The sequence below is a fragment of the Trachymyrmex septentrionalis genome, unplaced genomic scaffold (genome assembly GCF_001594115.1).
Source record: "Trachymyrmex septentrionalis isolate Tsep2-gDNA-1 unplaced genomic scaffold, Tsep1.0 scaffold62, whole genome shotgun sequence".
In the NCBI taxonomy this organism is placed as follows: Eukaryota; Metazoa; Arthropoda; class Insecta; order Hymenoptera; family Formicidae; genus Trachymyrmex; species Trachymyrmex septentrionalis.
Window position 1 is genome coordinate 3,125,440 of NW_017305800.1, and position 11,722 is coordinate 3,137,161.

Consider the following 11,722-nt stretch of genomic DNA (forward strand, 5'->3'; position numbering starts at 1 on the left):
GAGAGCGGACCGGGGGTGGGAGCGGGAGAGCAGAATGTAGGAGATACGGGAAAAGGGGGGAACGGGGCGGGGCGGAGGGTACCCAGGGCCGTCGAGAGAAAGAGAAACCGGGAGAGATGATAATCTAAACGATCGCAAAGTGGGCTGCAGAAACGCGCCGAAATTGGCAATAACAGGGTGGCGAGGGGATAACGGGGGCTAAGAGGGACGAGAGGGGGAGAGGGAGAACACAGCGCGCGGCGTATATACTATGGGGCCCCGGCGCGAACTTCCTATTCTGGTTAGCATTCAAATTGAATCTTCGTGGCGGCCGGTCGTGAAGAGTTACCGCCGTTAATGGACCTCGCAAACGCTCTCAAATTGCTGGCAGACTGTTGAGACGACGCGGCCCTACCTAATCTACCGGCTTGATTCTCTGTCAGGCTTCGTATCTCTCTTTCTCTCTCTCTCTCTCTCTCTCTCTCTCTCTCTCTCTCTCTTTCTCTCCTCGCTGCCTTCAGCCTGTACGTATGTCGCGAAACTTTTTGGATTCTCCACGAGAACCCAGGTCGGAAAATAATTGCTGCTAATGCGACGGTAGCGTATACACGAGTCTGCAAAAGAGTCTTTTAAAAGCTTGCGAAATGCGATAAGCGAATTAAGTGTTGTTTCAAATTTTATTATACTTCCCCGATGAGGTATGAAAACGCCACACGTGAAAACTGAATACAGGAGCGAGATAAATGAAATCGAATTATTGAACGCGTTTCTTCTTTTGTATTCTCTTCAATCCTTGGAATCTAACTCTAGTGAAATGTCACTCTCTCAACAATTAACAATTGAGCTACTCTTTTTCAACATTGACTCAATCGTCACTCTTTGTCGCTTTTTAGAATTGGATTCCACTTAAAAAATTTCAAAGAGTAAGTTCCTTTCTTTAGAATTAATATGTGCGAGCTTAATATCTCAAATTTATGTACAATTTCATTTATTCAATTCCAATTTACAACGTATAATTTCTTGTTAACAGCATAGCGAAAAATCTGCAAACAGTCCGGCGAACTGACGTGCGTTACGAGCTACGTGGCTCATTGCCCACCAATGTAATTCGAGAGGCCGGCGAGTCAGAGGAAAGAGAAAGAAGGGAGTCTCTTCCGCCGCCTTACTTCTCTTCCGTTAAATCGAATTAGCCTGCTTGAGTTAGAGCCCGGAAACGTTTTACCATATTACCAGTCTCAAAAATGATTTTGTGCGCCCTCTAAACTCTAAGAGGATAGAATTTTTCCAAGCTCTATAATTCGTGGCTGTCATTTACACATTCGCGTTCTCTTTAATTTTCCCATTTATATGCTTACACTTACCTCAGCGTGTCACGTTTCGCAATGAGAGTGACTGAAAACTGGTCACCGTATGGCGCACATGGGTTTCTTAGTACCGTTCAACGAGTTTCTGGACTCGTCCTAACGACCCTCTAGCAGAGATTCGAAATGGCTAATTTAGCGCGGTGGCTCCCACGGGAACGGGGGAGTTCTACAAGTCGGAGACGGTGATAGGGAGAACGGGATGAGGAGGGAAGTCGTGGCGCGAGACAAGAAACATGGACTAAGCAGGTGGAAGCGGGAAGACCCAGGCGGGGGATAGAGAGACTCCATGTCTTAATATAATTCTATTAGAGGTAACTATGCGAGCTCTGGTCTGCCCATCGCCATTGGATTTAATCACGAACTCAGTCAACCGTGCGATATCCTCCCCGCAGCACCTCTTGGACGATGGTAGAGAATAGATGGATAGAGAAGAGAAGGCTGGGAGCGACTCTTATTGTCAAATTAACCACTGACTACAGTTGATTTAGAAATCCTTCGCGTTTTCCGAATTTACGATCGAAAACTTAATCCTCCTTGATGAAGCCTTCTCGAGAAGACGAGATGATTTCTAGTAATTATTCATGAAGAATGGAGACACTCGGTTGTCCCAAGCATTCTCGCGCGCGAACTAGGTAATCGAGCAATTAAAACTAACGATACGATAGGGGAAGCGAGAACTTGAGTCAGAATTGAATGAACAGTCGACCTTCATATCCCGAGATGGTTCACATTCTCTGGGGGAGCTCCACAGGAACGTTGAAATAAATTTCCATTATCTTGTGTGTGTTACAGCCGAGTTGAAAATGGACGTTCTCCGGGAGCGGGAGGTCAAGGACAGTCTGGAGCGGCAGCTACAAGACGAGCAGAAGGTGCGAGGTGAGTACAAGAGTACAAGAGTTTATCTGGTCTTGAGATCGCGAGAGGGGGTGTGTCCTTCTACGAAGCATCGAATCGAGAACGGTCGGCTTACTCAAGTTTTACAAGTGGCACCCAATCCGCTCCGCAGAAAATTGACTTGGCCGACAAGCAATGCATTGAAAGGCAATGCCGAGAACGCGCGATCCGCGACACACGGTAATCTCACGGGCGTGCATCGAGCGCCTCGAGCAGGTTTTCGAAGCCGAAGCTTAGCTCGCCGATAAATCAAGAAGCCATAGAGGCTTGCACTGCGCCGTAAAGTCTCGCGTCCGTGCGTCCGTCGATTCCCGCGTATCGTATTATTCCACGTTGGGGGTCTCTCGCCTTAACTCGCGTTCTCCATAACGTTTCCTTTACCCACTTTAAGCTGAGGCCCCGACTCGACATCTTCTAGGCGTTTTCGCGTCTGGAATGGAAGGCAGGGACCGGGCCAAAGCTCGCAATTGCCTAACCGAATTCATATCGAATATCAAACGGTAATAAAATGGTTACCGTTGCGTGCTCGTTATCCATTTCCTTATAACCCTCAATTCCACGCTACTATTCTTGACCCTTTCGTCGAAGCTCTAGCTGATGCAATTTCCCATTCATTCATTCACTTCTCTGTAATTCCGTAGCGTGTAATTCCGAACAAGCACATCAACAAAAACGAAAATTTCGCGAGTGCCATTTATTATAAAAGCTGAATATGTTATTGAGCTCGATGAAATATCGAACGGACAGGTGAGAGGGATATACAGATAACTCTCAATTTACGCGATTAATGCGTTACCTGTAACCCAGCGTGTAAATTCGAATTCGCGTAAATCAAAAGCTGACATAAGATGAGAGTGTGCATTATACTGTGAAATTGCTGTCGTTTTAATCGAAAATTTTGATCACTCATTTTTCATTTTCTCTGATTTTCCTCGCGTTAAATACGTATGGATTTAGAATGACGTCATAAAAGTACGTAAACTGGGGGGGGGAGGGAGAGGGAGAGAGAGAGAGAGAGAGAGAGAGAGAGAGAGAGAGAGGAGAAGGTAGCGTAGCGGGGATCAGAACTGGATCTTCGGTTCCAGCTTGCAGATATAATATCGCAGATTTTCGAGGCTCGACAATGTCGACGTCTCTCGTCTGACGTGACAACAATGCGAGGCTCGATAAATATGTAAAAGTCGGGAAGAACGGCCACGCCATTCGCGGCTTTACGAAACGCGACGTGCTATTCTATTCAAGAATAACGAGTGAAATAGTCTTTTGGTAACTGGCGTAACCATCGTATGCCTCAGAAAAATGGCGCAGTTAAAATATTGTTCAGTGAAACGCACGTGATATAAAATTTTTTTTAGGAGAGCCTTTTCAGGAGAGATATCCGAATTAACATATTTGACATGCGATTCCTTACGACGTTTTACAATTACTGTTCGAAATGACTCACACAATTCGCGCAAGACTGAATTTTCGATAAGCACGAGACGAATGTTGTAGACGCGAATGCGTTTCAGTCGATTCTCAGGAAAAACGACTCGGCGAGGCCAGGCCCTCGCGGTAACACGAGCCTGTGACAACAGCAGTCCATTAGTCAACCAGCTCGGTGTCAATACATGAATATGACAGCCAGTCTCACGGAATATCCTATCCACCCTGTCTCTCTTTCTTTCTCCCTCTCGCGTCATCTTCTATCCCCTGCTACTTCGTTCTTCCGACCGTAACGTCAAGCGAAACCATTACTCGCCCTATGATATCGCAAATATAGTAAATAGTCTGCCCGCATTGTGCGGCCTATCGATAACTTTATCCGTGCGAACGATATTGTATGTGTATTTCGCTCGTGTATTTCGCACGCGTGCAACATTACGTTATCACTTAAATGGCAGTGTCACGTGAGATCTCTGTGTATTATTATTGATTTATATTTCAATAATGCATTTAGATGAAAAAAAATTCTCCCTCTGGAAGTGGTTTCGAAGAAAATCTCTTTTTTTGCTCATCCCTCTACACTTTCATAGCGACAAGTGTATAATATGCGAAGCCAAATTCTCGAAAAATATCGTACATATCTTTTGTATTATGTACCATTATACATGAATGTTTCGTATACTAGTATTTTTGAAAGAAAAGGGACTTTTTGAAAGACTAGGGAAATCTGCAATAATATACATAACGTATAATATAATATTTTGTGTAGGTATGCGATATTTTTGGAGAATACGTCACCGGGATGTATTATCCCCACAAAATTACCGCCGAGACTCGGGAGAGACGGAGAAATTCCTTTCGTAAAAAATAATAGTTCGTTAAGAGTGACCCTCTATGTAATTTCGTCTCTCCACTCAGGGCGGGTCTCGTGGCGTCGCGAGACGTAAGGCGATACGTAATTTCGTGCATAGCAAGCTCGCGGCTCGCAGGATTCTAAGATGATTGATGACCGGCCAGTCCCACAGATATTTACGCAGGCACTTCATAAGACTTCCTCCTCTCATTCGACTAATGACCGTCTTGTAAGAGATACCGTGTCAACCTTTACTATTCGCTGGCGACGACGGCGAGGACGTCGACGACGAGGACGAGGACGACGAGGACGACGACGACGACGACGACCTCGGTGTGCTTTAATGAGGGCGTATCCATCGGCAGTTTTTCCGATCGAGTACCCCACTGCTGCAAACCCCTTTTTCCCGCAGAACGGCGCACGATGCACACGTGCGCGAACCTTCCTTGCCAAGCCATCCGGGGTTTAAAATACCAAGACAGCAGCCCACGCGCGCGCATTCGCTCGCGCGGGATTGTCAGGTAAACTCCGAGCGCGAATAATAAAAACGTTTAACGAGTTTAAAAATACGCGACAAAGTGCACAACGTTAATTAGAAACGTTAATGTCGATAAAAACAAATTGCTATTCCCTGAGAATGTGTCGTCAATTCTCGTCATTACGACGTTATGATGAGAGACGAGTGACAAGTGACGAAGGAAGCTGCGCTATATATACTTTTACAGGCAATTTGTGCGACGCAGAATCGAAATCGTATATACGATACGACAGCAGCGTGTTGAAGGGGGAAAGGCAACGTTATTAGCCCGTTTAAAGCCCCGTTTGGCATTTTGGTAAAGGTTGAAATCTTCGACCTCCTGCCGGGTGGGTGGTCGTATTATCTTAGCAGGGGTTGCGAGAAATCCGGCTTCCTTCCTCGGTAGTATCGTGACGGCGAGGGAATTGCCAGTTGGATGCGCGACTTTGTCGACGGCGAACAATAAGATGACCTTTCGCAGCTGGTTGAATGCACAACGCGTCTCGTAATTCTGAATGGGATACACGAAAGAGCAACGACCCCTCCACGTTGGAAACTCATTTCCGATTATTATCAATCTTCCGAAAACATTAGAATGATCAGATCTATTCTTTTTAGACTTAAACTTCTTGCACAGTTCGTTTCTCTCTTCTTTCCTCTTCAATGTGAAAAGGAAAATAAGAAAGAAAAGGAGATGAACCGTGCAAAAAGTTTAGCTAAAGAAGGATACTCCAATTATTCGAATTATTTCCATATTTAAATGCTTAAATTACTGTTCATTGAAAGTTTTACACAAGTGCTGATTTATAACGTAATAATATACGAATACTTAGTCTGTTTTTTACTTATGTAACTGTGCATAAACATCGTAGAATTGAAAACGCAGAAACAAGAATGGCGTCATTGTTTTATCTTTTTTTCTATGTAACTGAACCATACGAGGAAGTCTCGTATCGCTTACGAGAAATGCATTTCCCACGTTCTTCTGGCGCTTACGCAAAGACGCGGAAGATCGTATTTAGACTTCGCGTTCAGATTCTTACGGAACTGGGCTCTGGACAAGTACACTTGACTTGGTACTTATCTGCTCGTGCTAATATTAATATTATTATTGAAACGATACGTGCGAACGGACGAAAGAATAATAAACACGATGGAAAGAAACACGCGGCGGCTTCTGGAACTGATCCACTGGCGGATATTCTGGTCGGGCACATATCGTATCATCGAATTAACGAACGACGACATTTTCACGCAAAAACAAAAAGCTCTCGACACACGTAAACCATCGAAACCACGGTAGTCTGGGAACCGACAGCTGCCTTTGCCGCCGGTTTACATGGAGCTGTGGCCTCTCTGTAATTAGCCGAGCCGTTTGTCGCAAGCCCCGTCGAGAGAAACACCCCTTTCAAGCTCTCCTCCTACATCCCTTTTCGCGGCAATCTGCGAGGAGCGTTGTTAACTAACTTTAAGTTGCGCCGTGAGATTTTCCGAGCGAAGAAAAGACTCCGCGTGATCGTTGTTCCATCAATCATATCACGTTACTAAGCCATGTTTATCGATTCGCTTGTCTCTGGCACTTTGAGAATAAATGAGAAACAAAACTTACATCCACTGCAACGGGTCGTAAAGAAATTACAAACGTACGTGGTATTATTCCGTGGTATTTATTAGACAAAAACGTTTTCTCAGTAACGCATTCGACGCGAGGTAGTTATCTTTAATGACAAACATTACGCTCAATCGTATCCGATTACAGTTATGGGACACGCTCAATCGAGCGAGGCGTCGCGTCGCGTCGCGTCGCGTCGCGCGACTCTGATACGGAATTAATCTCTCCGGTGAAAAAAGTAACTGTAACGACCTGCCGACGCGTTATCTCCGACGTCGTCGAGCGACAAACGGAATTGAAACTGCACAATCAACTCGCCGAGATTTATATACGACTCTCCCCTCGAATTAGCCGGGCCGTAATGCTGGGATCGGGTGTCGGTGTAATTGGGACCCGAGGGACTTTCCCGCGTTTCAACCCCTCGATTCGACCGCCGCCCACGCCGACGTCGTCGTATCGTCCCCCCCCGTCGTACTTCCGATGCCGTTTGTTCATTTGTTCCTCCGATGTCGTCGCGATGGACAACATCGCGATTGTAACGACCAAGAGAATAACTAAGAATTATTTTACGCCAGTTTGACGATGACTATGAAATATTGGAGGATGAGGACCGTAAAAAGTAGGTCGCCGCTCACGGTCGATTGGCTCATCGCAAATAAAATTATGAGAATGGCTCAGGTCGATGGCTGAGGATGATTTGTTGTATTTTTATGAGGACAATTATTTTTCTAAATATAAGAATGGCGCCAAGATATTTAATTATCTCTAAAAAATAATATCAATTCTTCTCCCATACGTTTTTGTCTATTTTTTGCTTGCCATCCTTGCCATGTTGGATCGAGAAGAAATTTTCATAAGAATTGACAATGTTGATGGCAACTTGGGTTCTTATGCGTAATGGCAACTAATTTGCCTGCTTTGAAGTGAACGTTTATAGCGGATCGACCGAACCCTTCTCGCTATTCTAGTTACGCAAACCAGGGTAGAAGACGGACGCAATATTGCTCATCCCCGCCAGTTGATGACCGACGTGATGCAAACTCGCACACGCGGAAACCGGCGCCAGTGACCATCACCCTCCTGTCGTACACGAAGGAACATCGCGTCTCCTGCATCGAGTATTCTGATTCATTGAATTCCCGCGAAGCGCCTGGACGTTGGTCCTGGGCTGACTGTGCCCAGTGAAGTCCACCGCAGTGGACAAACATAGGGAGATTCAGGCGCGCGTGGTGCGCGCATGCCGGAAGCTGGGAGGGGCGTATTAGCCCGTCAAGTGGAACGGGCGCGTTGTCATTGTCAGCAAAATGAGCACGAGGAACATGTTAAGCGGACGATCGAGACGAAGCGGACGAGCCCGCTCGAAAAAGGTCGAACTTTCGAACGGCGATGTCGAAACCAAAAATAACGACGACGATGACAACGAGGAGGTGCTCGTCGTGTTCCACTCCCGAATGCCCTGTATGCGCGCGCGGCCGTTTTTGTAGCATAATTCTCTGTGTACTCCCGTTTCAAATAATGACACGGCAAGAGCGTATCTAATGCACTGTGACAAAGAATTCAAAGAGAGCGCAGAGGAAAGGTTCCATCCCGATCCGTCGTTGATGACGGAAGAGAGAGCGAGAGAGCGAGAGAGAGAGCGAGAGAGAGAGAGAGAGAGAGAGAGAGAGAGAGAGACGCGTGAGGGGAGAGGCAAGCAGCGAAAGAGAACTCGCGCGCGAGAGGCGCACAGAGAAAGAGAGAGAGAGAGAGAGAGAGAGAGAGAGAGAGAGAGGGAGGGAGGGAGAGAGAGGGAGAGGGAGAGGGAAAGAGAAAGACCGGGCAAAGGGTTCGACCGCGCTCATCGGCTTACCCCCTTTGTGGCAGTTTAGCGTTTCATGTCGTATTCCGACTCATTGGAAATTGAGGAATACAGAAGAGGCGCAAAAGGGATACGGCTTTGAGATAAAAAGAACGTTGGGCGGCGACGATGTGCCAGCCAGCAACGAGTACTGTGTAGCGCCACCCCGCGAAAATAAACCCTTCCCTCGCCCGGTGCGCCCCCCCCCCCTGTTCGCTGATCCACCCCCGTAAAGCAGGAACCGGCGCGGGGGGGATACGCTGTGGCTACGTCAAAGGTGTCCGCCGTGCCGAACTACCTCCGTGTCCACTTCGCAGACTCGACGAAGCGATCATCGGAAAGAATCTAGAAAAGAGGAGAGACTTTTCGCCAGCATACCAATTTATCAATCGAACGAGCTTGCTTCTACGGCTTTGGTCGCGTCGTAGTTTAATTTTCCGAGTTCGGAACCCTAGATTCTTGGCTCACGATCGGTATTCTAAACGGCCGGTCTAGAGCGGTCGATTGTCCAACCGTCTTGCCGATGCCGAAGTGACCGAGCTCGAGCCCGACGCCTCTCCCCCCCCCCGTCTTTCCTCGCAGAATTCAGCGAGGTTACCGTGTGTCCTACCGGACTCACCGAGCTGTACCGAGAGTCGAAGAGTTGATGGTGGCGGCTTCAAGCGGAGGAGGGTAGGTGCCGCGGTCACTTTGTGAACTAACCTGGCTTTGCCCGCTGTTTAATTAAGTCTCGCCTAGACTACTCGCTCTCTCCGTACCCCCGCCTCATTCTCGTCCTCTACCACATCGGTAGGAAAGAGGAGAGACTCCCCACCCCCCCCTCCTCCTCCTCCTCTCCCTTGAATTCGCTCTCTCAACTCTCCCCGTTTCCGTCCAGCCAGCCACGACACTCGCTTTGCCACGACCTCGTGAATATGACACTGGTCTCTCGGACACGCAGTGAGGGAGAGAGAGAGAGAGAGAGAGAGAGAGAGAGAGAGAAAGAGAAAAAAATTAAATCACACCCACTGTTACGACGCAACCAAAGGGTAACCAAAGCCGCTCTTCCGTCGTCTTCCTTTCGGTCCTTCTCTCGCGACAGCGACACGGACAAAGCCAGGAAGGGTGCCGAGATTCGTTAATAACTACGAATGCGAGAGATGAAAGCGACTGTCGAGTGTCGTAGCGCGTACGCAACGAAGGATAATGAAATTCCACGTAGCAGAGAAACGTGGCCAAAGTTCGTCATCTTTTAGAGAAACGCGTGTTGACCGTGATATTTCGTGATGGCCGCGCGAATGGAAACGCGAATGTTCAGTCTTCGATACTGAGACAACTAACACTCACGATGCACCGTGCAGAAATCTAATGAGATGGTATATACAGCTACCTCCCTCCTTCCGCGGTGTGCGTTTTTTTCCCCTCTGTGCGCAACCCCACCCCTCCCCCTCCTCGGGCGAGGGGGGAGGGGAGGGGGAGAGGGGAGGGCCCGGAGGGGCACGCGCGTATGAATTCGCTCGCGCGTAACAGTGAGCTTCCGTAATATAATTGTTAATGCGCTGATGGACCTCGGGCGGCGTTTATGCATTGCGCACGCCGATGTGGCTGGTAGCGCGGACGCGTCGTCGTCATGGGTGCCAGCCCTCCTTACCGTAAAAATAGACGCACAGCATTAGCATTAGCAGCGGCGGCAGCGACAGCAGCAGCAGCAACAGCAGCAACAGCAGCAGCAGCAGCAGCAGCCATTACGACACGCCTCGCTCGCCACCTCGCATTACGGATGATCACTGATCGCGAAGCGGAGAGAACGCCTCTTTAAAGAAGTACACGCGGTGTGTGCTCGTCTCATCTCGCGCGCGACACAAAGGGGTTGCTCGCGAAGAGGAATCGTTATCCGACAGCACGGCTCGGTGTTTGCGTCAGACTTTTTCCTCTTTCACCCTGGGATATCTTCGCGCTGTACTAAAGATAACGCACCGATAGCGCAACAGCGACGCGTACACACGTAGTATCTGCGCGTCAGAAATATACGCCGGCAAAGGAGTTGCAGTTTTCTCGATGCGCGCTCTTCCGCGGGAGCAAACCATCCCCTTCTCCTTCGCGCGCTCGCCATTCTATTTCCCTCGTCCCTGTAGCAGTTTTCATACGTGCGAAGCACTTAATCTCAACATCGTTACGATCGTTCAAAGTGTAACAGTTAAAAATACATATTTGATTCATATGTATATATATATATATATATTATCCATTTGTTTTCTCTCAACACGCGAGTCGGAAAGATAAATTAATAACACTACCGACTTTTCAATATCATTCCCACCAGGAAATTGTTCGGTTTGGCGAAATTCTGAATGCTTCCGAACGGAAGCCGGCCGATGATACTTAACTGGCTGGTGAGGGTGAGGCTGACATGCCGGAGGGGCGAATTTCTCGGTTACCTGGGCAAGTGTGCGCCGTGCGTAATATTCCCCCGACAGGGCGGACGGGAAAAATATACCGCGAGAGCGACGACGAAAGAAAGGAATAAAACGGGAGAGCTTATTTACGCGAGGGGGCGCATGAGCGTGTTCCGCCGGGAAATAGGCGGTGGCTCCGGCTTTTCTCGCGGATTTGTATACGTATGGGCCGCTGTGTGGTACGAGTGCAGATATACGTGCGCACATACTTTCTATGTATACACGCCGCGGCCGCTCTTTCGCTTCAACGCGAGATAGAAGCACGCGATTTTCCGTTACGAGCGTTGCGCTCGGAAACGATTTAGCGCGTGGAGATAAAACCGCCGCGATTACTCTACGCGAGTCACGTTATGCAACAAGAAGTTGAAAATCTGTACGAGATACCGCGGATAACGTCGCGTTAATGGCACGCATGGCAATGTCGGGTTCTGATGATTAATAATCATAAACAAACCGCTGCGTGGTTTTTCACACTTCGAACTCGACGGTGATACTGCAATAGTATTGTTCTTCTGTATTGGATTATTAATTAATTGTAACAAATTAGAACTAACAATGTTATTCTTTTGTAAGCTTGGAAATTTCATAATAATAATAATGATGAATATCCATTTTTTTAATTCCAACGAGGGAAACTGAGGCTAGTAGGCTTAGGGGTAGATAGATTAATTGCATTTACATTAAAAACATAATATTAAAGATACGTAAACGTGTCTGAGCAGCAAAGACTACCGCTCAGTCATTCGTGATGACTTTTATAACATTTTATTAAAATGTAATATATAAAATATATTGTATCTTAAAAA

General features: G+C 47.5%; 1 protein-coding gene across 1 annotated transcript in view; it reads left to right on the plus strand.

The window, feature by feature from the left end:
* Positions 1 to 11,722, plus strand: part of LOC108752915 (dachshund homolog 2) — a 204,410-nt gene that overhangs the window by 155,615 nt on the left and 37,073 nt on the right. Inside the window, 1 exon segment of the mRNA XM_018494127.1 lies at positions 2,136 to 2,219. Coding sequence (XP_018349629.1) covers positions 2,136 to 2,219 — 84 coding nt within the window.